General features: G+C 55.4%; 1 protein-coding gene across 2 annotated transcripts in view; it reads right to left on the bottom strand.

Moving 5' to 3' along the window:
• KCNQ4 (potassium voltage-gated channel subfamily Q member 4) overlaps positions 1-27612 on the bottom strand; it is a 52349-nt gene extending 24737 nt beyond the window's left edge. For both annotated transcript variants that reach the window (XM_087820840.1, XM_087820841.1), the window contains exon 1: positions 27299-27612. In XM_087820840.1, the coding sequence (XP_087676966.1) occupies positions 27299-27612 (314 nt within the window). The remainder of the gene's footprint in view (positions 1-27298) is intronic.

The following is a 27612-nucleotide window of genomic DNA, read 5'->3' as shown; positions in this document are numbered from 1 at the left end:
ATTTATTTATTTCTCATAGCACAATTGAAAGACCAAGTAAACGAATAGCAGAATTTCACGTTAAACAAACATCAGGACATCCTGTCACCAAAGCTCCCAGTTTGTACCCACAGAAGAGGCTCCCAAAGCTTTTAGCACATTCACCTCTGACCCCTCAGTCTCCCCAGCATCTTCATGACAAGGGAAGAGAAGGAAGGCCTCTAACCTTTGATGGGTCCCATTTGATAGACCCTGTTTAAAAAGCCCCTGGCCAGGCCCAGCATGGCTCAGCGGTTGAGCATCAACCTAGGATCCAGGAGATGGCGGTTCAATTTGCAGTGAGAGCACATGCCTGGGTTGTGAGCTGGATCCCCAGCAGGGGGCGTGCAGGAGGCAGCTGATCAATGACTCATCATTGATGTTCCTATCTATCTCTCTCCCTCTCCCTTCCTCTCTCTGAAATCAATAAAGATGTATTTAAAAATAAAAATAAGTGAAAAGCCCCTGAAATTCACCTCCCCCTCTGCCTTTATGCACTGGGTGGGAGTTTCCTCACCCTAGATGCTCAATACAGCCAAACAGATGTATGTAACCTGATAGAGAATATTTTGTGTTCCAGGCACCTGGATAATTGTCCCTACCTTCCAGATGAGGAAATGGGGCTCAGGGAGGGACACACCTACTCAAGATCACACAGTGAATCAGTGACTGAGCTGGGACTTAAAGCCCAGCTCAGGTTGACCTCCAGCTGCCTTGGCCTTCCTGAGGGGTCCTCACACAGACACCCACTCTTTGGACAGCAGAAGAGAGATCAATGTCTGCAGCTTAGGGGGAGAGGAGATGAGGGGAGCCCTGAGCTGGGGTATGGTGTATCTGCCAGAACCAGAGTGACTTCATTCATGCAACAAACAAGGACTGTAAGGATTGTCTCTGGCCCCATCTGGGGCCTCAGTTTCTCCATCTGGACAAGCGTAGATGGCACACAGGAGTTGGCTGGCTGGGGCCTCTATAATCGCCCCAACAGAGACGCCAGACTGGCAGCCACTTTCTGGAGCATCTGTGCCCATCATGTCTGGCAATTTGGAGCCCTTGCATAGCCAGGAGGCAGAGCTGGGACAGGTGGGCACTGCCAGGCTGGGGCTTATTGTGACTCATCACAATCCTTCTTCCCTGCCCCCACCCCCACCATTCTGTGACTATCCCATTCATTCAGGAGGACAGCAAGGAATAGGTGAATGGTTTGCTTAGAACTCTGGTTCTCAAACTATAGCATCAGAATCACCTGGAGGACTTGTTAAAATGCTGATTTGTGGACCCCACTCCTAGAGTGTCTTCTTCAGTAAGTGAGACGTGGGGCCTGAGACTCTGCATTTCTACACAGTTCCCTGGTGATGCTACTGTTGCTCCTCTGGGGACCACACTTTGAAAATCACTGACTTTGCTAATGGGAATGGTTGTGGTTGACCAATTATTAGCTATCCCAAGGGTTTTTAAACAACTGCCTTCTCTGCCCCTCTTCCCCCAAACCTCCCAGCCTAGCTCAAATCACTGCCCAGAAACAGCCACAGAGCAGAGGAGCGAGAAAAACCCTTCTGGGAAGTCCATGTGGGTTTCACCTCTGATTCACTCTGTGACCCTGTAACTGCTCCTGCTGGCCAAGCGTTCCTGTTGGCCAGGCGCTGTGCCAGGCCCTCGGCATGCAGATTCTTCATCACTCCGCACAACCCCACGAGAGTAGTACTGTAACCACCCAAAGCTGATCCACGAGTACATGGAGGCTCAGAAAGGTGTACTATAATTGCTGCACAGCACTGTGAATATACTAAAACCACTGAATTGTACACTTTAAGGGGGGCAGGGTTATGGTACGTGAATTATATCTCAATAAAGCTGTTATTTAAAAGGAAAAGAAGACAGGAAGAAAGTTATATTTGGTTGCCCAAACTCATAAGGGTGGGACCTGAACCAAAGTCGACCTGGACCACCAAGCCATGCTACCTCTCTGGGCCTCAGTTTCCCTGTCTGCAGCATGAGCTGGGAGATGTCAGCCTTATGACTCTCCAGCAGTGGGGCAGAAGGGAGAAGGTCAGCCATGAGCTCAGTTCCAGATTCCCTGGGATGTTCCCTGGAGAAACATGCCTGGAGGCTGAAAACTTGGGGATATGGGGGAGGGGGAGGTCCACACAGCAGAAAAGAGGCTATCACCTAACCTCTCTGAGCTACATTCACTTAAGAAACATTAATTGATATCTACACTCAGCCAGGTTTATTGTGAAGCTAGAAAGGAATAAGCCAGGCCCCCAAGAAATTAACAAGTATCATACAGCAGTGACATGACAGAGAAGGTGATGGCAGTGCGCCCAGGGCTGGGGGAACCCCAGACAGCTTCAGCAGAGACAAAGTGAGGAACTCAGTGAAGACTTGCTGGAGGAGGTGAGGAGGACAGGTGGGGGGCCCCAAGCAGAGGAAGCAGCGCAAGCCCGGGGGGCAGCAGTTCCGGATGGTGATGGCCCAAAATAAAGGGGCACTGGGGAAACCAGAGAGGGCCAGATCCAGGCGCCTCGAGTGGCACCCTTAGGCATTATGAACATTATCCTAAAGGCAATGGGGAGCCATTGAAGAGTTTTAAAACAGAGAATGGCATGGTCTGATTAGTGTTTCAGGACCATCACTCGGGCGGTGCGAAGTGTGGATTAGAGGAGGTGAGACTGATGAGGAAAAGCAAGTAGAAGTCTACACAAGAATTCAGATTATAGGGAGATGACGATGGGAGCAGTAAAGAGAAGTGAATGGCCTGGGGAATGTTTTAGGAAGCAGGACTCCGTGATTAACTGGGAGAAGGACTCATATTTCCAGTGTGGGCACCAGGATGGATGAAGGCGCCTGGCGTGAGCTATGATGGGAGGCCCCAGTGGAGGAGCAGGGGTGGGGGTGACGAGTTCCACTGTAGACACGTGGAGATGGAGAGGGACATGGGACACTGCGCAGACACTCAGTGGGTAAGAGAGAGACCCGAGCTGGAAACGCAGATTTGGGGGACATCAGGGTAGAGGTGGTGACCGAGGCCGTGGGAGCAGCTGAGACAGTCCAGAGAGCATGTGGCAAATTTAGAGGAGGCCCCAGTGGAATCCCAGCTGTGCAGAGGGAGCAGAGACCCTCCGCCCAGACTGGAAGGAACAGCCAGCAAGATGGGAGGGAAACCAGAAGAGAGGTGCCAGGCCGGGAGGAGAAAGTGTTTCAGGAAGGAGGGAGTGGACGGCAGTGTCAAATGCTGCCAAGAGGTCAAGTGAGATAAGCCCTGAAAAATGTTCATTGGGCTTGGTGACAAGTTGGTCACTGGGTACCTTGGCAAGGGCAGCCTCAGAGGAGGAAAGGACCGGAGCAGGCCCAGCTGGAATGAGAGAGGGAGAGGGGCAGCGAGGAAGTGGAGGCAGAGAGTGCAGGTACAACTATTTTAAGAAGTTTGATGCAAAGAGTAAAGCTGAGATCGGTAGCTGGAGAAAGATAAAGAGCACAGGGAATTTCTTTTTAAGACGAGAGAACCAGAGTGGAAGGAGAGGGGGAAGCTGAAGATGCGGGAGAGCGAGAGAGTGATCAATGACGCCCCCAGGGCAGCAGGGAAGCGAAGGGCCAGTGCTGAGCAAAAAGGACCCAGCCATCTTCCCTGGTGGCAGGCAGGAAGGGGAAGAGACTAGGTGGTGGAGGAGGGTGGGGACAGGGACGCCCAGAGAGCTCCCCCGAGGGTTCGAGGGTTCAACTTCCTCTGTGAGGAGATCAGGCCCACTTCTCAGTGGGGAGCAGGGTGGGTGGGGGTGTCTGAGGTTTGAGACAGCCTGCATCAAGGATGGGAGGAGGAATGGACCAGGCCCTGGAGAGGGGCCCTTGGGAACATAGGACCATTATCCCAACAGTGAAGTGGGAGGAAAGATCTAGAATATCACAGGTACTCCACACGTGCATTTTTGGTTTTGTTTGATTTGGGGATTTTTGTTTTTGTTTTTAAGCCTTGATGATCCTGAGGAAGCAGGCTGTGTGGGATGAGGTGACATTCCCCCCCCCCGCCCCCCCAAGACAGCCTAAAGTGAATGCAGGACCAGGACTTGCCTCTTCCCTCCCCCTGGGCTTCCTCCTTCCTTCCCTCTCTCCAGGGTCCCTCTTTTCAGACAGCCCTGCCAGTGTCTGCCACCTATTGTCCACCAGCTGTCTCCCTCATCTGGCCTTGGAAGTATGTGACCCCTTCCTCAGCCCCCAGACCAAGACCCCAAAGGCAAGGTGCTGTCTTCCCTCCTGGGGGCAGATGGGTCCAATCTGTCCCCATTCAGCAAAGGTTCCTAGAGGGCAGAGGCCATGACCTCACCACCTCTTGGTGAGAAAGGACTGCCTAAACCCCACACCTGAGCTGATACTGCAGAAGGGACTTCAGCTAGACCTGAGAGGCACTCTCTGATGGGATGCAGTGGGGCCTGGAGGGCCCCAAGCTCCTCTGGGAACAACAAGCTCTTACTTTCTCTTGCAGGGGGATAAAGGGGAGGGGCAGTCAGCCAGGCCTCAGAGCAAAGCTCTTTCCAAGAATCCTCAGGGGCTGGGACAAGAAGTTTCCCCTGATCCAGCTATTCTAAATATGGCCAAGGGAGCAAAAGCATGTGACCCAGGGCCCCACACCAGGCCTGCTGCGTGCCGCTGCTTCTCTGGGCCAGGGGCCGGCGCTGGGGCCTAGGGCCAGGGATGAGGTCTCAATGGAGCCTCAGTTTCCCTATCCAAAACATGAAGGTGAGGGACAACTCAATGAGGGATGGAGTCCCTTCAGCCTTATGACTCTCCAGCAGTGGGGTGGAGGGGACAGGGCTGACCCTCAGCTCAGTTCCAGATTCCTTGAGGATGTCCCTGGAGGGACAGCAGTCGCCAGCACATAGTACAAACTATAAAAAAAAAATGCCCCCTCTTGGAGGACCAATTGGAAAAAGGCATCCTCTTTCGCCTGAAAAATTATAAAAAGTTGATTCTTCTAGATGGCCCCGTTAGATACAGGCGTCCCTTACTCTGGGCTGACCCACCCCTGGGCACAGTCTCAATTTCAGCACTGCTGGCATCCTCTCAGCCAGGCCCCTTGGCAGACACAGGATTCCCGAGGACAAGGGGAGCCCTGGGGGCAGCCCTGACAGCCACTGCAGCCCTGAAAGGGCCAACTCTATGTGGTACCACATGGCTCCATGCCCCTCTCCTGGCTGCCACTGATTCATCTAGAACTGGAGACTGACCCAAGAAAGGTCCCCCCTCGGTTGGAATCAGCCAATCGGATTGTCTTTTTCAGAAATGGAACTGAGAACCACAGAGGAAAGCTGGTGGAGGTGCAGAGGAGTGGAGAGGAGAGACTGCTGCTCCAGGATCCATCACCCCTTCTCCACTCCATGAAGCCCAGGTGTGCGTCCTGCCATGACGCTACAGAAGTCTTCCCTTTCCTTGCAGCAAGCATCCTCCACCACCACGTGCCAATTTTTCTTGCCAGTATGAAGGATCTCGGTCCACTAAGGTGGGGAGGGCAGTGTCTTCGGGACCAGGTATTTAATGAGTCATAGCCGGGTCCTCACCCACCTGGAGCCACTCCAACCCCTCCAGCTTGTTCTCACTGCTTCCCTCCTCCCTGCCAGCCAGACTACCTGGTGTACCAGGTAAGTGGGCTGAGCAGCACATCAACAGGAGCCAAGGGTGGGAAGAAAGGGGAGCAGGAGCCATCCATCTGCTCAGGGCTGGCCAGGCAGCGCTGACTCCTCAAATAAAAGGAGCATGGGAAACGCAAGCAGGAGGTCAGCAAAGGAAGAGCGAACTAAGGGGTAGAATACAGACAGCCTGGGTTTTAGAAATTTAAACAAGATGGCCAAGGAAAACCCTCCTCCCAGTTCTCCATGTGGATTTGGGTGACTCAGTTTTACGTGCTGAGCTGGGCATATGATTTCATTTGAGCAAAGCTTTGCTGCTTTTTTTAAAAGGGCAAAATCCACTGACTTATAGGCTCAAGCCCAAGCTCCTTGGCATGATTGCAAGAAAGGCCCTTGCCCACCCCACCGCCTCACTCTCCACCACTCGGTGCCCAACCTGGCACTTGGTACTCTGTTGTCATAGCTCTGTTCCCCACATCAGCAAGCAGGGCCCTTTTTCTTTCCCCACGTTTGCTCAGGCGGCCCCTCGTCCAGCCCAGCTGAGTTAGGTGGGAGCCCCACCTCAGGCCCCTTAATCTCCCATCCCCATCTCTATGCTCACCGCCACATGGCATTTCTCTCAGCACATGGAAAGCTCCGTTTGAGCACCTGCCTCCTATAGACCGAGAGCTGGTTGAGATCCCATCGTTTTTTGCTTTGAATGCCTTGGGCCCAACAGAATGGTGCTGGGCACCACCCACCTCCCCAGTGTGCATCGCCCTGCTGGCCGCCCCTGGCTCCAGATCTCCTTCCCTGTAGCAGGCAGGGTTATGAGGGAACCGGGGCGGCAGCAACTCCGGGAACCACAGCCGGGGACAGAGCATTCACTCAGTCACTCACCCACTCATCCTGTAAGTATTTGCCGAGTGCTCACCACGGTCTGGGCACAAAGACAGACACCATCCCTGCCGGCATGGAGCTTACATCTCATGGGGGAAGGTGGGTAATAATCAAATAAAGGTTCAAAATGTGGACAAAAAAGGGGCTATGCAATAAACCTCACAAGCTCAGGGGGCCACATGACAGGCCCGGCAAGCTCAGTGACCAAAAGTAACCACACAGGATGTTCTGATGACAAATGTCTAACTGCACAGGTCATAGCAGGTGTTCATGTCCCGGGCCTGTAGTTTCCTTAGCAAAGGTCAATCTTTATCTTAAGTGAGTTCTGTCTGTTGTTCTTATGCATCTAGGAAACATACCTTTGAAATGTCAGAGTAATTTGCTTTTCCTCAAAGGCACAAGAGATTTCCCCGTTTGCTTTCTCCCGCCTCCTTTATTTACCACCAACAGACTTCATGCACCTTCCTTACGTCTTCTCCTTTGCTTCTAATGTATAAAAGAAGCTGCAAAACTATTATTCCCCAGAGCATTTGCGATCTTGCTCCCTGGCATATGTCATCAGTTTGGATAAATAAACTCATAAAAATTCTCTATAGGTTGGGCATTTCTTACATCGACAAAAATGTCAGATGATGCTGGAGAAAAGTTAAGTGGGGAGAGGGGATAAGGAACATTGGAATGGGAGTCAGGGGAGGTTGCTTTATAGGGGGTGGCCAGGGAAAACAGCTTTGCGAAAGTGACATGGGAGCAGAGATCTGAAGGAAAGGAGGGCCTGGGCCACATGGGTATCTGGGAGAAGAGGGACAAGCAATTGCAAGAGACCTGAGCCAGAGGGTGCCTGGTGTATGCCAGGACTATTAAGAAAGAAGTGGTCCTGGAGCGAGTAAGCAAGGGGAGAGCGGGAGGCTGGAGGGCAGGGAGGCGGTGGGGGCGGGAAGCAGATAATCTACTGGCTGGTGTGAGGATTTGGGCTTTTACTCCAAGTGACATGGGGAGTTTTGAGCAGGGGGAAACATGATCTGTTTGCAAAAGATCACACAGGCTGTTGAGTGGTGTGGGGAAACGGGTGGGGGAGGGGCAATGACATTTGTCCCCTGTGAGTTGGGAAGCTAATAGTATAATTCAAGAAAGAGATGATGGTGGCTTGTACATAGGGGAAGTGGAGGTGGCAAGAGTTGATCAAATAGTGACTGTATTTTGATACTGAAAGATCCCTTAGAGTCAATCAATCGTCTCATTTATAGATGGGAAACTAAGTCCCAGAGAAGGACATGACCTACCTGTGATCATACAGTAGATCAGGGGCAGAGCTGGGCCTGGAGCCCAGATTTCCCAACTCCTATGGTAATTTCTTTAGATTTTTTCCTCTTTCTATAGAAGGACCTAGGCACCTGCCCCTCACCCCCACCTCAAAAATCCCCTCACCCTGCTGCCCTTCCTGCTGTATGTGAGAGGGTGGCACTGGGTTCAAGGCTTGCCCAGGCCTCCAGCTACTTGAGCCTGGCGGGGGTCAGGGTCACCTCTAAGGAGCCTTCTGTCCTCTGAATCAGCAGAACCTGTGCAAAGCGGGGAGGGAGGAGAGAGGGAAGAGTCCAAAACAGGGAAAGAGCTTAGTCCCCACCACTTGGTTCTCAGCACTCCAGGAGCATAGGGGACACCAAGAGCTGACACGGTGGAACAGGATCTGCGGGGAGGGCTGGGCCCTTGGGGGGTGCAGGCCCTAAGACTGAGCTCAGCCTGAGAGTCCTGCAGGCTCAGTCATTGCGGATCCCACCCAGTGGGAGGTTTAGGGGACATGTGGGAGAGGGGTGTTTCAATGCCTTTGCTACTAATAAGCAAAGCAGAATGCAAATTCACAGGCCGCACCTGGGGCAGTTGGTTAGAACTGCCCTGAGAGCCTTGTTTCTCGTTGGAACCCCAAGTCCAGGACCAGCCAGACTGAATCCCGCAAGACTGACTCCAATGGACCCTTTCAGCTGGGAAAGGCTTGCTGTGTGACGTTGGGCCAGAAGGGCAACTTCTCTGGGACTGTTCCACAGCCAGGGTGGAAGGGTGTTATGAGGCTCTGAGGCTGGAAGCTGGAAGCACATCGGTAGACCCTCTCTGTTTCTTGGGCCTTTAAGGGGAGAGGCTGCCCAGCCTGAGATTCCAGCTGATTCAGAGTCCTCTGAAAGCAGCAGCCTGCTTGGTGACTCTGGGAGGGGTGTCAGAGTTGGCAGCAGCAGAAGGGGAGGAACAGGGGTGTGGGCAGAGCTAGAACTCTGGGTCAATGGGCTGTCTAGCCTGACTGTCACCACTCAGCTGAAGAGCTGGGAAACTATCACGGAGTCTCAGTTTACTCCTCAGCGCAAGGAAGGGGTTGAGTAAGAAGGGCCCTGTTTTTCGATGATCCCTCTGGGACTGATGATTTCAGCTTCCCAAATGGGAAGTGAGGCCCTGGGCAGCTCCTGAAGCTGCCAGTCCAAGGGATTTCTAGAGCCTCCAGAGGGGTGGGGGGTCTTTTAAGGTTCATCTGCATGGTGCTCCTTGTGAGCATGGAAAGTCTAGAGAGACCTTCTTGTATCTCCAAAACTCCCCTATAATTGATATATAAATGATAGGAAGGAGAAGTCAGGGCAGACCAAAGCAGAACTTCCAATAGCTCATTAACCACAGAAAGGGTGCTGGAGGTCAGGGAAAGGGGACAGACTGCACCTCTGGTCCCGAGCCCCTCCACCTCTTCTGAGGAAGGCAGACCCTACATGTTTCAGGGCCAAAAGAGCTGGCTTGAATTCAGCTCTGACCCTGACCCCTGCCCGGCTCAAGAATTCAGCCTTGACTGCGTGACCTTGAGCAAGTGAACTGTCCTTCTCTGGGACTCAGTTTCTCTGTTTGTCTATGGTGCCAATGATCCCTGGTGCGGCAGTCTGAAGGCAGGGTTCTGGCCCGGAAAAACTCCGGGCCGAGGGGTTGGGGAAAGGCTTGGGTTCACTTAGGGACACAGAGGAGGTTACACCAGGCGGGCTCCTCGGGAGGGGGAGGGGTTCCTGGCGAGGAGGGCTCCTGGGGGACTCCTCCCCCGCGGGGGCCCCTTCCTCTCCGGCCTGCGCCCCGGGTCCGCGCCCGGGGATCCGCCGGGCTCGCCCACAGTTTCGGCGCAGGGAGGGGCACCCTGGCAGGGGAGGGGCAGGGCGGGGGTGGGGCACGGCGCTGGGCGGGGCCCCGGGCCTGGGCCGGGCGGGGAGTCGGCGACACCGGGCACCGCGCGCGGGCGGGGCGGCGGCGCTGCGGCTCGGGTTACCTCCCGCGGCCTCCCCCAGCCCGCCGGCTTCTTTTTCCGTTTCCAAATTAACAATTGAAAACGCGGCGGCCTGAAAGGCGAGCAGCGGGCCAAGCGGAAAGTGTGAAGGTGCCGCCGCGTCCCCAAGGACGGGGGCGGCGAAGGGGGCGCGACACCCTCACTGCCCGGGGCTCACCCACCCACCCACCAACGCTGGGTGCGGGGACCGAGTGCCCCGGGACCCGGGGGCGCCAATGCTCCAAGTCGGGTCCTGGCCTGATCCGGCCCCTGGTACTGCCCTGGCCAATGTCGCAGGACCCAGTGCCCAGGCTCAGGGTGGTGCCAGCCCCCAAGGGGGGTCCGGGAGGCACTAAGGCTGGGTTACCACTCTCGAGGCTGAGTGCCCAGGAGGGGCAGGTGCCAGGCAGCACCCTCCTAGCACCGTCCTTAAGGGCTCCCAGACTGGGGTAGGTTCGCGTGTCATCTCACCTCCCTGAGCCAGTCATTTCACCACAAGCCAGTCATTTTACCTTAGTGAGACTCAATCCCTCAACTGGAAAACAGGGAGGGAAGGTAATGGGCCATTCGGAGCTGCTCGTGAGGAATAAATTAAACGAGATGTATGAGGCTGACCCACAGTGGACATTGCCTTATGCTGGTAATGATGACGATGCTGTGCCCCCGGCACCTCCACGCAGTCAGAGGAGCTGCCCACCAAGCGGCAATACTGGAGCTGACTGGTCTTCCCCTCCCCTTGCTTCCTTAGGGCCTTCCCAAAGCTCCACTTGGTGGACAAAGAAACTGAGGCTGGGAAGGTCCTTGTAAGAGGCTCCAAGTCATGTTTAAGTGAAAAAGAATTGGAGCCTGAGCCCAGGGCCTGACCCCCAGACCTCTTCTTATGGAGACAGGTGGTCCCTGGGGTTGGGGCCCTGGGCCTTGGACCACTGCCCCCCAGTACCCTGAGAGATGGGTGCTAATACCAAGGCAGCTGGAACAAATGAGTGAGTAACGGAGAGTCCCCACCCTCAAGCATCCAGGGGCGTGCATGGACCAGAAAGCCAGAGGGTGGACGCCCCCCAGCTGGGGTCCCCCATAATGTAAGTCCCTTGAATGCATTCACCAGTATCTCTCCCACGCCTGGAATAGGACTTGGTGCACTGTAGGTTCCCAGTAAAGATTTGTCGAGTGAATGAATGAATAAGTGAATGAGCAGGCCCCTTTTATACGGCTGTGGTCTCCCACTCCACCACCTATGTGAAATGGACTGCCTTGTCGGGGCGATGTGCCCCTCTCCCAGCCTAGAGACCCAGGCAGTGGATGGTGGGAGAAGGAGACCAAGACCAAGGCAGAGTACAGGAGGGAGAGATAGAAGAGGCTCTAGAAGGCAGAGCTGAGATCACCTCTTCCTTCCTAGAACCTTACTTCCCACTCCCATCCAGCCAAGGACTCATTCCATTCCCCCTTCCTCCAGCCACCTCTTTATTGACCACCAGATTCCAGATCCACCCCATCCCCACCCCAGTCTGAGTGCCCCTCCCCTCTTCACAATCTGACAAGGGCTCCTTATGTTTACAGTCTAAAGGCCAAGCTCCTCAGCTCAGAGCATGAGGCTGTACCCACACTAAGCATCAGCCACACTGTACCTCTCCAAACCTTGTACATTTCCACCTTGGTGACTTTTGTGCTCTCTCCTCTCCTTGGGCTACCCCCCACCCCCAATCTCTCCCAGCTTCCTCGAGGTTCCTGGCCCTCTCTGGGCATCCCAGGCCCTCCTTATGCTGAGGCTGTTTCTAATTCTGTCCACCACCCACCACCATCTCATTAGGATCCACCCACCATGGGCAAAGCCAATCCTGACTCCCCCACATCCCCCAAGCTGGCCCAGTAGATGCTCAGATAGTATCTGGGAGGGAACAGGAAGACCCAGGTCGCTAGGGCCTTGAGCATCAGTGAGTTGGGGTTCTCCCACTGTTCTGTGAACCCTGAGAGTTCTGGGAAAGGGTGTCATGCTTGGGGTTGCTGCAGAGGTGGGTGAGTGGAAGGAGGGCTGATGCAAGCCCACCCGAAACACTGACAGAGCTGGGAAAGGACACAAATGGAGACCCATATACTGTAAGTCTAAATATTCAAAAGTTTAAATCAAGCTAACGAGCTGTTAAATAAAATATGTTCTGTCCTTCCTGACACATATACCTTCGTAGGATCTAAAAGGCCAAGTTTGAATTTAAAACCTTGGATTCCTTGGAGTCCCATGCTGGAATCTGGTCGGGAAGGGATGGTCAGCCCCTGCTACCCTCCCAAGCCCATGACGTGCCCTCTGCTGTTCCCACACTGGGTTCATCCTCACCAGGAGGGCCCTTAGGGACACTCCTGTGGCTGCCCCAGCCTGCTCTTCCAAACTGTATCTACACTGGCTGCAAACAGCTGCCTTTGAGCTTACGAGTGCTTGCTCACGACAGCGACCCTTGGGGTGATGAATCAGGAAAGAGGCCTGTGCAGGCCCTGGAAACAGGCATGGGAATTTGGCCAGAGAACTCCAGGGTTACCTGGAATGTGTTCTAGAATAAGGATGGCCACGTACAGGCTCCAGGTTGGTGGTACACAGGGCCATATAAGCTGAGTGGGCAGAGTTCTGGGCCTCCACCCTGGACTCCACCCAGAGCGGCCCTGCCTTGATCTGTTTCTGTCTGTGTTTGTGTTTTTGTTAATTCTCACCAAGGATATTTTTTCCATTGATTTTTAGAGAGAGTGGAAGGGAAGGAGGGGGAGAGAGAGAAAGAGAGACAGAGAGAAAGAGAAACATTGATGTGAGAGAGACACATCAATTAGTTGCCTCCTGCATGCATCCCGACCGGGACTGAGATCGAACCTGCAACCCAGGTACCTGCCCTTGACCAGGAGTCAAACCTGCAACCCTTTGATGCGTGGGCTGACACTCTAACTACTGAAAACACCAGTCAGGGCACTGTGGTCTGTTTTATATACTGTGCTCCTGTGTCATGTTTCATTTGAACAACCAGATCTACTGCTTAAAACAGTTTGCAAAGCACTCATCTAGATCCTTCCCTCCTACTGAACACAGGGGAAGCTGAGGTTACAGGGTGTCAGGGGCCACAGTCATGTAGCAGATGACAGCAAGTACAGGGCTCAAGCCTCAGACTCCTGCTTCCTGCCTCCTGCCTCCTGCCTCCTGCCTCCTGCCTCCTGCCTCCTGCCTCCTACCTCCTGCCTCCTGCCTCCTGCCTCCTGCCTCCTGCCCAGGCCTCGGCCTCCATGAACACATTTCTGATCCTAGGACCCAGTGCCTCCAACAGACAGGCCATTGGGAGGTAGTGAGTGCCCATTCCAGAGCAGGCCTGCTGCTGGGATCTCCAGCCTTGACAGGGGGCCGTACCCTCAGCTCAGGACACCCAGCTCAGGAGTGGACTGAGAGGCCCAGACCAGGCCCAGAAGCAGAGGGAGTCCTGGTATAAATAACCGTGGGGGGCCGGGATGTTTGGGCTGTCTCCTGGGCTACGGCTGTGTGTTTACTGCCCAGTGAAGGGGGGCATGGCCCACACATTTGCCTCCCTGACTTGTAGCCAAATTTCTCCCGGATGGGGTGGCCCAGAATTAGCCCCAAACACTTGAGTTCTGCACCCCTATCAGGTCTTCCCCCTAACTCTGTTCCAGCAAGGGCTCTAAACCTCCCTGACTTTGGCCTCATTTTTCAGCTCAAATGCTGCATAGCCTTGCATTTCACCAGATCCAAATGGCCCAGTATTGCCCCCATAAGTCCCAATTCCACTCAAGTCGTGGGAGGGTGAGGAGCGTGAGCAGGGCAGAAGCCCCAAGTAGAGGAGCTGGGTGTGTGCCAGGGATCTGAGCCGGGGCTGCTGGGCATGGGGGCAGGGACAAACCTCTCCCACGGCCCTAGCCAAGACAGAGGAGGGCCACAGCCCCTGGATTAGGAGAGTGCAAATCCCTCTCCCAGCCTGGTGCACACCCCATGCCCATCATGTGCAGGGCATTAGATGGCCAGACCCCATCCTTGGTTACTCCACCGCCAGCTCCTCTCCCCAGGCAGCCAAGCCAAGAGAAAAAACCCTCGATGCAGGAGGGCAAGTGGAAAGATTCCCTTCCCCATGGGGCAGCAGCTACAGCCTGGCCGAGGCACTGAGGCCCAGGGGTTGATGTGAACTAAGTTCCAGCCTGCAGGCCAGGTCACTCAGACACATGCGCACACACAAACCATACTCTGTCCAGCCCACTGATGGATCTTGCTTGGGCCATCAGCTGATTTTCAGTGAGAGGAGAGGCTCAAAATTGGGGCTGTGCTTGTCAAGGGTCCTAGACAGGTGCATGGACACTTGGGCTCCAGCCCCATATCAGCCACTTCTCAGCTGAATGACCTTGGGCAAGTCACTTCTCCTTTCTGATCCTCAATGTAAAATAGTATCATAATATCTTCCTCCAGGGTAGTTATGAGACTTCAGTGGAATTCACTGAGCAAACATTAATTAAGCCCCATTCAGGGCCAGGCATGCCTTAAAGTACTTTGTGAACCATCAGGTGGGAGAAGGGACATCCTTCCTTCCCAGTAAGAGGTAGCATTTTGGACCCAGAGGCTGATGCTCAGAGTTGTGAAGAGACTGCCTAAAACCACCCAGAGGGGACCAGAGCTGTCAGCTCTGTGGAAAGGTTTTTACTGTTGTTTACTGTTGTTGGGTACAACTGAGATTCTTGGGCTAAGCCTAGGTTCCAGTCTGCACCCTGTTACTGACCTTAGTCCATGCGCTGTTTTGGGTCTCAATTTCCCCATCAGTAGAGTGAAGGGGTTGGGTGAGAGCAGTGATTTCTATACCATATTGAGCTGTGAGAAAGGGAGGGAGAGGAGCTGAAGCAGGCTGAGCCACCTGGGCTCTGTCCCTTTCTCCAGGGCACCCCACCATTAGCTGGGCCAAATCCCTGGGTGTTCTCATGGGGCAGTTCTAAGGCCACTATTCTGAGGACCCCCAGAGACCCCTAACCCATATCCCTAGAGTCCCTTTGCAGGCAGGCCCCAGGCCTGCACCCACCCCCTCTGCTTTCACGGCCTCCCTCAGCTCAGCCACACACACTTCCCCCAGGCTAGGCTTTGCATAAGCAGCTGTGCTTTCCCTATAGGCAAAGTCCGAGGCCAGGTCCAGCCAGGCCTTGGCAGGGTTAGTGGGCAGCTCCAGAGGAGCCACTCAGAGGGCTGGGCCAGGAGGGGAAGGCAGAGGGAAGAAGAGGCCAAGTGGATGGCATTCCCAGAGCTCCCTGCCAGACTCCCCTCCCCTACCACCCTCCTTGCCAAACCCAGAGAGCTGTTTCTAAAACGCTAATATGCCCATGGCACTCCCTCTTCAGTTCCTTTTCCTGAACTCAGTCTCTTCCAGGAGGTCACTGCTCTTCAGCCTGGCATTCTCAGCCCGGTCTTGCTCATGTCTCAGCCTCTTCTCTGCATACCCTCTTGCCCCCTCTAGACTCCCAATCTCCTGACCTCTTGCAATTCATTGCAAATGCCATGTTCAGCCTCACCTCTGGGCTTGCCCATGCTGGTCCATCTTCCTGGAATGCTGTTCCCTGCTCCTTTTTGCCATGTTGACTCTTACTCTTTCTTATCATTCAGGTCTCAATTTAAACCTCTTTCTTGGGGAAACCTTCCTGGCCATGCCCATTTTGGAGCTGGGTTTGGCCCCTCTGTGCTGGGCTCCCAGAGGATTCCATGGTACCCAGACAACTGCCAGTTTCCTGGCCATCTCCACCAGGGAACAGGGGAGGGTCTGATTCACTGCTCCGTCCCCAGCACTTGGGATAGGACATGGCCTGGAGGAACTGTCAGTGAAGGCTTCCCAAATGAGACAGAGCAAGCAGGGAAAAATGAGTCCCCAGTATAAAACTGGACCTCGAACTTTAAGCCTCAACTGGTCCTCATATCAGCCCCGCAGCAGGCAGGCCCATCAGGGCAAGTTAGGTGTAGTAGGGCAGGTAAGATCACAGCCCCTAGAGCTGGGCTTCTGGAATCTAAATCCTGGCCCCACTATCTAAACTCAGACAAGTTCCTCAACCTCTCTGTGCCTCAGCCTCCCAGTCTGAAAAATGGGCATAACAATAGAACCCACCTCATGGGGTTGATGAGAGGAAAAAGTGAGAGAAGGCATGGCAAGTTTTCAGAGCAGTGTCTGGCACTCTGTAAGGGCTTAATAAGCGTTCGCTATTATTATCTTTGTTATTATTGAGAGTCGAGGCAGGAGGGGGAGTCTGAGACTCAGGGAGGGAGAGGGGGAGGTGACTGCTGGAAGCCACCCAGCAGGAAGGTGTCTCTTGCCTTCCCACCCCACCCACATCCTCCACACACACTGAGTGCCCTCACCCACCGCAGCCTGGCAAACCTGCTCCCACCTTCTCACACTGCAGACTCCTCACACACTCAGTCCCTCTCACACCACAGACTCCTTGCACACTCAGGCCCCCTCACACCACAGACTCCTCGCACACTCAGGCCCTTGCACCACAGACTCCTTGCACACTCAGGCCCCCTCACACCACAGACTCCTCACACACTCAGGCCCTTGCACCACAGACTCCTTGCACACTCAGGTCCTCTCACATCACATACTCCTTGCACACTCATGCCCTCTTACATCACATACTCCTTGCACACTCAGGCCCTTTTACACCACAGACTCCTTGCATACCCAGACCCTCGCACCATGGAATCCTTGCACACTCAGGCCCTCACACCACGGAATCCTTGCACACTCAAGCTTAAATTCCCATCCTGCTGAGTATTCAGCACTTACTGGCTGTGTGGCAGTGCACAGGCTGAGCCTCTAAGCTCCAGTGTCCCCTTCTACACAGTGCCTCCCTCCTAGGACTCTTGCAAGGATTAAATGAAGTAGCGTGCAGAGAACATTTGGCACAATACCTGGTATAGATTAGACCATGAATCTTATTACTCTGCGAGAACGCAGTTAGAACACAGAGCCTGGCTCCTGGCAAGGGCACTGTTGTTGTCGAGGTCCCGGGGCCTCCAGCCTGTCTGAGACTCCTGGGGGAGGGCATTGCCATTCTGGTCGATGTGCTCTTCTTACAGGGCCTATATACCCCCACCCATGCCTGCAAAGTCCTTTCCTCGAGGCTCAAACTAGTGCAGGCCAGGGTGAGATGAGGGGCCCAGACCCAAGAGAAGAGGAAGATAACAATAAAAGCACAATAAACCCTCTGCTCTTCACAGCACTTTGTAGTTTAGGAAGCACTTGATGTGGGAGGCAGCCCTGTGAGGTGGGCGGGTAGAGATGATAATTTTCTACATAGACTGAAGCTGGAGCCTCAGAGAGGTCTAGTCACTTGCCTGGGGCCACACAGCTTTTAGGAAGCAGAGGCGGGAACCACACTCCAGCCTTCTCACTCCTAGTCCAGTGCTCCTTTAACTGAGAGGTGAGACTGATTCTGGCTGACCCTACCGCCCCCTACCCCCACCCCCAATCTTGGCAAGAGTCCCGCCTAGGCTGGCCCTCAGTGCCCTCCAGGGTAGGCATGCCCCAAGGCTCAGGAGTAGACAGTGGAGACTGAGGGCTCCATCCCTTTAACGCTTCCATTCCCACCCAGACTCCTCCCACTCTGGCCCCAGCGCTCAGGAGGGAGGAGGGAGGAGGCAGGAAGGCACCCAAACGCAGGGATTTCATGCATCGGTAAAATTTTCAAAACACTTTGGGGACTGGGTAAGGTTGTCAACTTTTTATTTTGCCAAGTAAGGACATTTTAAAAAATTCCCAGCCCCATCATTTCATAAGGGAAAGGACATAATCTCAGACTAAAAGACAGAACTTTAAGTGAAATAAATTTAGCTTTACAGAAGAATCTTCCTGTTGTCCTTACTTCCCTCAGTTTCGCCTTAGGCCACTGAAAACTGCCGGGGTCTGCTGACGACTCTGAGAACCACTTGGAGCTTGGGCTTGGGAATCAAACGGACATGGGCTCAATTCCCAACTCCACCATGGACAAGCTGTGTCATTTGGCACACTTTATTTCCCCTCTGAGCCTCAGTTTCCCATCTGCAAAATGGGAACAATAACAGTGCCTGCCAAGTGGCGGTAGTGGGAAGAACTAATGGCCTAGTGTTTGCAGATCATGAGCTCAAGGGAAGAGATCAGTCAAGCTCTGCTTCCCTGCTCTGACTGCAGATCTTGAGGCGAAGGAAGAGGGTAGGGGAAGAGAGTTCCACCTCAAAGACTTCCTTCTAGCTGCTTCCTCCCTCTCAAGTGCACTCGGTACAAAAAAAAAACGAGAGCTGCACAAGGAGACAGAGGGGTCCTTTCTCCGATTTCTCTCTAGTTAGCAAAACCCTTCTCATCCTTACAACCCAGCCTCAATGCCACCTTCTTTTCCTGGCTCAGCAAACAGTCACTAATTACCAGCCGTGTGCCAAGCACTGTGCTCAACCCCCACCACCCAGACCTCATCATCTGATGTGGGAGGGTGCAGAAGAACACACAGGGGTGGTTGAGTAGAGTTCTGGGGACTCCAAGGGGCCCCCAATCCAGCCTAGAGTGGAGGTGGGCAGGGAGTGGTTCCATGAAGAGGTGATGCTCAAACTGGGATTTGAAGGATGGATAGGAGTTTGCTAGATGATGGGGTGGGTGGGAAGGGCAGGAGTTTAAGGCGGAAGGAAAAGTACCTAGAGCATTAAACAGCTCATGTGGGGACACCACAAGTTGTTTCTTAGGTAAAGAGCAAAGGATACTTGAGGGAGGGGTGGGGGACTTGGGCACTGGGAGTGGAGGAGTCACTGTGGGGGGGGAGGCGGGTAGGTTTGGAGAGAGATGCTGAGTTTGAGGAAGGGGGTAAGGACGTTAGGTATCCCACCGGCAGCTACACAGAAAGCTCAGGGAGGAAACTGCAGAGGGGGAGGCTGTCATCACAGAGGCGACCCTGACGTCACAGGAGTATATGGGAACTCCTCTCTCCATGGAAACTGCAGAGAGGAGGACCCAGGACAGAGCCCTGAGGAGCCCCAACATTCAAGGGGCAGAAAGGGCAGGCAGAGTTGCTGACAGGACTGAATGGCAAGAGCCAAAGAGGCAAGTTGACCAGAGTCAAGGGAAGGGCGTGTTTGAGAATGGGAAGCCCAGGGAGCCACATCCTGGGTTTGACTCCCATCTATACAATTATTAGCTGTGTTAGCCCTGAATCCTAATTCACCTATCTGTAAAAAAGCTAATTTATTTTTTTAACAAAAAAGGAGGGTGAAGGGCATAGGGGGAGGGGCTGACACCCTCCCTAGGCCTTCAGGGTATCCACAGGCTGAGCCTCCTTCCCTCTGCCAGGCCATGGACTACACTCTCCTCCCCCATCTTCTGTCTCTCTGAGCAGACTGCAACCAATCCCCAGAGGAGGGAGAACTGGATGAGTGAATGAAATCAGGCTGCTTCTTCCCTCTATAATCAGGGTGAAAGTGGGAGGCCCCTTTCCTGGGTTCTCAGCTACTCCATCCAGCATGAGGAGGGGAGGTGGAGAAGCCCCATGTCCTTGGACAACCAGGTCCTTTCTCCTGGCCTCAGTTTCCCCATCTGTGAAATGAAGCCATGGATCTGCTTCAGCTCTGAGGCCCTTCTGGCTCTGAGCCTCTGCAGCAGGACGAATGGAAAAGGGTTGAGGGTAGAGGGGCCTATTCCCAACCTGCTGGTCCTGCCTGAAGGGAGGAGGTCCCACAGGGGTCTGGGTCCCGATTGTGCCCAGGGACTGGTCCCTCCGGAAGAGGGTGGCAGCCAGGCCAAGGAGGGCAGGAGCAGAGGCACCGGGGATTGTGCTGACAAAGCTGTTCTTTCTCCCTCCTTTCGCCCTACCCCCTCCCCTCCCGGGGGACAGCCGAGCCCAGCAAAAAATAAACCCAAAGCCGATGACCTGGACGGGCTGAGGCTCCCAGGGAGGAGCGGCAGGGAAGGAAGGGTGGAGGAGAGACAGCCTGTGCCCACCCACCCCCAAAAGCCAAGTACCTGATCTGATCCTTTCCCCTCCAGGCTCCGTCTACTCTCCACCCTTCATACTGTAAGGGAGGGGTGCCACTTGCTTGATAGGGACAATTATCAGAGTAAATCTTATCCAGTCCAGCTAAACATGAGTCCCCAAGTACGAGAAAGAGTATCCCAGGGAATCTCACTCTATGTCCTGGTTATTGGGCAGTCCCTCCTGCTGTCTGACCTCCAACCCTTTTGCTTCAGTGGGAACCATGGTGCTTTTATTTCCAGCAAGCTTTCCCCCTATCTTATCAGCCTGGCCTAGATGTCCAAGGAGTCTCAGAAGAAAGTGCCCCAGATTTTCCTGCAGGGATTGGGGTTGACCCCACTCCACCCACTGTTGCCCAAATCTCCAGGAGGGAGGGAAGAGAGAAGGAATCGCTGAGCTCCCTGCTCCCTTTGCCTCCTTTCCTCCCTCAGGCGCTGCCCACGGATTCCCAGCCCAATTAGTCTGCTGCCTGGGGCTGCCCCTCCTTCCTCACCTCCCAGGTGCCAACCCCCAGGGCACACAGATCCTGCCCTAGGGACAGAGTTGCCCAGAAAGCCTGGAGTCCTGGGAGGGGCGTTTTCTGGGGGTCCCAGAGGTTTGATCTGCATCCTCTCCCTAGCCCCTCAGAGCCTGGGGTGGGAGGCAGGCAGCCCTCTGGGTGCCCTTCTAAGTATTGCCTGTCCTCTGAGAAAGCCAGGAAGAAGGTGCTGAAAGAACTCCCTACCCCCAACCCTACAGAAAGGGCTCTGAAACAGTGTCTCCTCCCATTCATCCAGAGTCCCTCCGTGCCAGGCAGCGCTGAGTGTGCACTTCCGTTTAGCCCCACTTTACAGAGGGGGATAGTGAGGCTGGGGGTTGGGGTGGAGGGGGGTGGGCACCTTTTCAAGTAAGTGCTGGGACTAAGATCTCTAAATCTCCTTTGGGATTCCCTGCCCACCCCCACCCCCCACACACACACACCCATTCCCCAGGATGATATGCTCAGGACAGAGTCGGGGGTTGCCCTCTTTTCCCAGGGGTCCCTGGCTGTCCCTGAGCACCATGGATCCACTTCCAGCTCCCTGGGGCCAGGCCAGCTGCACAGTTTGACAATGAGGCCCACACCTGGGTGTGACATTCTCCTCCCGTACACAGACAGACACTCACACCCACACTCGGACTCTGCGAGTCCCTGGGAGGAAAGGCAGGAGAGGCCGGCGGGCCGCAGGCTCAGCAGCCCCCCCGCTGTGCGGCCCAGCGCCCTCCCGCAGGGCCCGCGCCCCCGGCCTCCCTCTGCCTCCCCAGGCCTGGGCCGCAGTGGACAGTGGACGCGCTCTAACTGCATTTGTCACCTGAAGGAAGGAACGACTCAAAGCCCTAAGAACCCAGGCTGGAGTCCTGGTGTCCCCAGTCACTGGCCCTGTGACCTTGGCAGGCGGGTGAGGACCACTCACCAGCCTCGCTTCCCTCGAGTGTGAGATGAGGGGAGTAACTGCGCGGCCTGAGCTGGCGGCTGTGGGGGCTGCACGGGAGGGTGCGAGGAAGAGGCCCAGCGCGCCCCGTCCAGATGCCCCCCATGCTCGGGGAGGCCCGCGCAGCCCCTACGCTTCCCCAGCACGGCCGATGCCCGCCTCCTCGCGCCCAGCCAAGGACACCGCCAGGCCGCTCCCGGAGGGCACGACTACAATAACAGCCGCATCCTAACAATGGTGATGACGGTGACGCTGAACACTTGTGCCCAGCTCGGCGTCAGGTGCTTTAACTCATTTAGCGTGACAAAATCTCGAGGCAGCTATTATTATTCCCATTTTCAGATAAGAAAACTGAAGCTCAGAGAGGTTAAGTAACTTGCCCAAGGACACATAACTGCTAAGGATATAACCAGAAATGAACCCAAATCTGTCAGATGCAGACCCCACGCTATTAACCACCCCCACCCCGTGGATAGTCTCCAGAGAAATGACAAGTCCCTCCTCTTCCTTCGGCCTGCCCCACAGCTCCCACATGAGGGGGCAAAATGAGGGGCTGCCCCCAGGTCAGACACATAGCATTCCCTGCTGGGCCCTGAGCCCACAAGAGGGCCAAAGACCCTGGACGCAGGCGAGGGAGGAGGCTGAGAAAACTTCCAGCCTGGGACGTTCCCTGCCTGGCCTCCCTCTGGAGGCAGGGACAGGGGCAGGGCCTTGGGGACCTGCAGAGTCTTCCTCTCTCCCTGCTCCCAGGCGGTTTCAGCTCTCTTGACTGGCTCAGAGAACCTTCAATTAATCACCCACTCAAGGTGCCGCCATCAGCCCAAGAATAATCACCTCTTGAAACACTCCTGGCTCCAACATTCTGAGAACAGAGGCTTTTGCAGCGACAGGGATTGAAGTCAGACATTCAGCAGGGCTTTCTCAATACAAAGAATGAATGTACTATGGAGCTGGGGTGGGGTGACTGACAGAGACGTCTAACCTGCTCCAGTGACCCCCAAAGTAGAACTCAGGAAGGGGAGAGCAAAGGAGCAGAAGAGGAAGGGAGAGGGCTAGAAGGCTGGCAGGACGGTCTCTCCACTAGCCTATTCTTTTTTAAAAAATTTTCCCCCATTGATTTTTAGAGAGAGTGTAAGAAAGGGAGGGGGGAGAGAGAGGGAGAGAGAGAAAACAACATCGATGTGAGAGAGACACACGTCAACTGGTTGCCTCCCACATGTGCCTCGAGTGGGGCCAGGGATCAAATCTGCAACCCAGGCACATGCCCTTGATAGGAAATCAAACCAGAGACCCTTCGGTGGGGCAGATGCTCTAACCACTTAGCCACACCAGCCAGGGCCACTCACCCTCTCTTACAAAGACCGAACAAAAGGACAGGAACTGGAAAACAGCAGCATGAAACATTTGGGTCACACTTCAAGACTTTCCCCATCACAAGGCCAAGTTCTTAGAGCATCAGTCTTCTCTATCGGCTGGGGTGAGGGAAAATGTAATCGAAAGTCCTGATCTGGGAGGCAGAAGCCTGGGTTCCTGGCCCAGTTCTACCGCTGCCCCCCCAGGTGTGGCCTTAGCCAAGCACCTGCCCCTCTCTGTGCCTTGGTGTACCCACCAGTCCACTGCAGGGCAGAGGGATCTCCTTCAGGAGGAGCAAAGGCCACCCTGCCCCACACGGTCTGAGGCTGCCCTCTAAGGTGGATGCGCAAACACACAGACCCATAAGGGCAGCCCTGCAGTGTGGACAGGTGGAGATAACATGCTCACGGAATGGGGCCAGCTCTGTTCTGTCCTAGGGGTCTAGGCTGGGGCCACAGGCCCAGGGATGTGTCTGTGAAGTCAGTAAAAAGGTGGGAGCAGCTGTGCGTGAGATTTCTTTTTGCTGGATGTACGCCACCTGTGCCTTCGGGGCATTCACAGACATGTGTGTCCAAGCTGCAGTGAGTATGTGCATGAGACAAACAGACAGGTGTGTAGGAGGGTTGTGCCTGTGTGCAAAGCCGTGCACAGCAAAAGTGTGATTGCACTGGGTGAGGCTGGGCAGTTTCCACTCAGCTCCACAAAATCCTGCCACTGTCCACCTCCTGCTGCCTGTGTGCTGGGTGCTGGGGACAGGAGACGAATGACATAGGCCTGCTGCTCTTGAGGAGCCTGGGGTGAGGTGCTGCTGAAGCTGAGGTGCAGGCAGACCCAGTCAGCCCCAGCTCTGGACTGCTGCTCCTCCATGCTCACTGGGTGACATCTCCTGAGCCTCAGTTTCCTCACCTGCAAATGAGGAGGGTAACGGCGCCCCTCTCACCCCTTGTTGAAGGGCACGTGAGAGTGGTTCTTAGAGAGCACGTAGCACGGTGCCCAGCACAGCACTGGTGCTCCCCACGCGATCAGAAATTGCAGTTCAAACTCCAAGAGCCAACCCAGGTGGCCACAGGGAGCAGGGGCAGGTGCTGGACAGGGAGTCGGGAGTCTCTGGGTCTGGTCCTGTATCTGCCACTGATCTACCCTGCGACTTTGGTCTCAGAGCCTCAGTTTTCTCATAAGCAAAATGGGGCTGTCAAATGTGAGGACCCACCTGGTGGATGCCTGAGGGATGCGGGCACCCTTTGCTGGGATTATTTCCAACCCAGGTGATGTTCTTCTACAGATGGTCAGGGGGAGCTTTGGTGGGGGCCGGGGTTAGGAGTCTGAGGGCCCAGGAGCAGTCGCCACCTCCTCTCCTCCCCATTCCCACAGCTTCTGACCCCAGGGACAAGGCTGACGGAGGATGTTTACAGAGCGTAAACCTTCACATAGAGAAAAGCTGCTGGCCGCTGGGGGCTGGGAGCAACAGTCTCTCACAGGGGCTTGAGGAAGATGGGAGACATAGACTGCTCTGTCCCAGCCCCTTTCAGCCTTCTGACTTCCAAAGGGAAGCTGGGTGGCCTTTGACAGGGCGCAGCAAGGTGAGCACCCCTCCACAGGCTCAGCATGATGGGCAACAATGTGCTATTTCTCAAAATTCAGAGAGAGGGGCCTGTGAAGGGTTGAGGGCTTAAATCAGGGACCAGGATCAGGGAGAGGCAGGGGCTTGGTGACAGGACCAAGGGCCTAAGGAGAGGAGGGAGAGCTCAGAGAGGCGCCAGCAATCCCTCATTCTAGATCTCAATACAGAGAAGATAGGAGTCAGCGGTTCCCACTTCCCAGAGGCCGCAGCTGCTGGCAAGAGAGGTAGAATCAGGGCTCGTGCTCCCACACCTCAGTGCCAGAAAAGCTGCAGGTTCTGTGTGGGGCCCGGTGGGACCTGGCCAGCAGGTGTGAGGGAGGTGTCTCCTGGGGTGAATGGACCCAGCTCACCCCAATTCCCTCCTTCCTGAGCCCTTCTCTTGCAGGCTTTCCCGCTGGGTCCCCTCCTACCAGGGCCTGAGGCTCTGGGCAGGGGGTCAGCTAACTGTGTGCACTGGACTCCCCTTACTTGGGCTGCCTCCGAGGGTCATTGGGGGAAGCAGGAAGGATTTGACCAAAAGTCTCCCAGTAGGGCTAAAAGTCCAACAGCAGGAAGCACTTCCTGGCTCACCCAAGCCCCTGCCATGAGTGACAGAGAAATCCCACATCTGAAGCTCTTGAGGAACAGGAGAGGCCGGCCTCCTGTGCAGCCCCTACCCCAGCCCAATAATAACACCCGTCCCTCATACTCCGACAGGCTCCTGAACAGCTCATCAAGCTCTTTCCCACCCAAAGCCTCATCCAAGATGGAGGCCACAAAGCTGGGGTTTCTACCTGCCTTGATGGCCTAGAGCTTTAAAGCTCAGAGAGGCCCAGTGATCAACCCAAGATCACACAGCACGCAAGAGGTAGGGCTCCTCACCCGTCAGGCTCCTTTGATCTCTAAGGCAGATGAACCATTTCCTGAGATCACAGTGCATTTCCTCCCCCAGCGCTCCTAAGAGATGCCTCAGCTCTGAGCTCCTGGGGACAAGTGGTCAGAATAAGCATGCCCCTGGCCAGGGCATTCCTGGCATCCAGTAAGGCAGGATGTGGGGCAAAGGTACCAGCGGATTTAGCTCCTAGGAGGAAGGAGAGGCCTTTCCAGAGGAGGTGAAGACAGTGGCTGGCCAGGGGACACCAGGCGGTTCCTTCACCTTCAGTGACACTTGTGAGGGCTGAGAGACCAGGCCTGGAGTCTAAGGACCCCACCTCAGTGCCCTATTGGCTTCTCCAGGCCCAGCCATGGCTTGAAAAATATCATCTCCCAAGAGTAGTCAAGCCCATGGAGGGCGCAGCTGCTCCCTGTGGAGTATCTCACCTCCCTTGGGCACCCCAGCCTGCAGTGTGGGCAAGGGCACCAAGATGCAGCCACTCTTATTAGTAGTCCCTGCCCCTCACCCCCAACCCCACCACCCCTTACACCCCAGCACAGAACCTCCATCACTCCAACAACTTTCTTGGCAGCAAAAATATTCATCCTAGGCCTCCCAGTGGGCACTGGGGGTCAGGCTACTGCTAGCTGTTGACCTTGACCCTAAGTCTAACTTCATGTCCTCAGCAATCTTAACTCTCTGCCCCTGGCCTAGCCTAGCTGGGGTCTCTGCAAGAAGTTAAGGCTGCCCCCCCAGGAGCTTACTGGCTGAGGGTAAGCTTCCTCTACCCTCCCTGCAGATGGGGGGCTCCTTTGCCAGCATTTCTCTCCCCTCCACCTTTGAAATTCTGTGAGCCCAGTTAGGACGGCGCAGTGGCACGCAAGCAGGGACAGGAAGGAAAACAGACCAAAAGATGATGGAAACAGACAAGTAAAAGAGTGAAACAGGTGGACAGGCAGATAGATGGATAGACAGGCATACAGATAACTGGACAGGTCAACAGAGGGATAGAAACAGACAAGGAGAAGGGCTGTTGGACAATTAGGTTAAGAGATGAATGGACAGGCCAATTTGCACACAGGTGGAAATTCAGTCTGGCAGAGGAACAGGCAGGTAGAAGAACTGTCAGACAGTCAGGTGGACAGTCAAGGGGACCACTCAGGAGACCCCAAGACCAAAGGGTCCTCTTTGGGGGCAGCAAGAAGGGATTAACAGCAGCATATTTTCCAGGAACCAGAGGTCTCTATCCGGCACCTCCCAGAGTCCCAGAGCCAGGCCTGGCCCTTCAACTGATATCGGTGGGGCCTCTCATGTTCCCGGCTGGGCCAGGCCGTCCCCCAAGACTGAGCTCTGAGCTGCCAAAATTCACTCTTTACATCCAAGAGGGGTCAGTGTTTTTGATAGTTGTTAGAGCCTGGGGGAGGGGTGGAGGCACAGCATCAGTGTTTCCAAACCTAACCCTCTCTTCTTTCTTTTTCCCCCTCAGGGTGCCCAGAGCCAGGCCTGGTGCAGCAGCCAGTGAGCTGGGCAGCCTGGGCAGTCTAGCCAGCCAGGCCGGCAGGCAGACAGGGCAGCCTGCTGCTGCTGCTGCTGGGAAGTTGAGGGTGGAGGAGAGACTGAGTGAAGACTCATAAGTCAGCGTACATGAGTGTCAGGATTTGGGGGGCTCACCGGGACCCCCAAACACCTACAATGGGGAGCCTGCCCTGGGCTGGGGTGGAGACCTTCCCTGAAGAGGGGCATCTCCAAGGGGAGCCCAGATGGGAGTCCAATGCAGTGACGGAGCTGGGGAGAAGGGGACAGAAAGTGTGTGGGGGCCAAAGTGCCTCCCTTTGTGTCTGGAACACAGGGAGACAGGTGAGAATGAAGAAGGGGGAGCCTCACTGTAGTGGCTCCAGATTGCAGAGAGGATGGGGGACAAGAAACTGGATGTGGGGAGCACCTGGGACAGAAGAGCAGGGGTTGGAGGTCAGGATGGAAACAAGGAGTTGCGGTGGGAGAGGCCAGAAGCGAGCTGAAGTAGGGGTCAAGGCTTGGAGATTGGGGGTCAGGATCAGGCATAGCGGATCAGTCACCGAGCTCAGGCCTGGGTGGGGGGAAGATGAGGGTCGGCAGTGGGGGTGGGGGGCAGGAGGCGGAGCCAGGGTCCAGCGGCCGACCTAGGGGAGTCCAGGCTCCCGCTGGGCGCGGGGCGAGAGCGAGGGGCCTGGGAAGGGGCGCGGGGCCCAAACTCACATGAAGACGTGGTAGACGAAGGCCCAGCCGCGGGGTCGCTCCAGCACGTTGTAGACCCAGTTTTGCAGGCGGCGGTAGCGCTTCTGAGAGGCCGAGGAGCGTTGGCCGCAGGCGGAGCCCGAGCCGGAGCCCGGCCCCGGGAGGGGCGCCCCCGGAGGCAGGGGGCTGCCCAGGAGGCCCAGGCGGCGCGGGGAGCCGCCCCCGCCGGCCTCGCCCTGCTCGCTGTGCACCGCCGTGAGAGCCACCAGCTCGGCGCGGGGGGCGTCCCCGGGCGGGGGTACCAGGCCGAGGCGGCGCGGGGGGGCCTCGGCCAT

This window comes from Miniopterus natalensis, chromosome 9, assembly GCF_054644295.1.
Source record: "Miniopterus natalensis isolate mMinNat1 chromosome 9, mMinNat1.hap1, whole genome shotgun sequence".
Taxonomy (NCBI): Eukaryota; Metazoa; Chordata; class Mammalia; order Chiroptera; family Miniopteridae; genus Miniopterus; species Miniopterus natalensis.
Note: the sequence above shows the minus strand (reverse complement) of the source record. Positions and strands in the feature narration are given on the sequence as shown.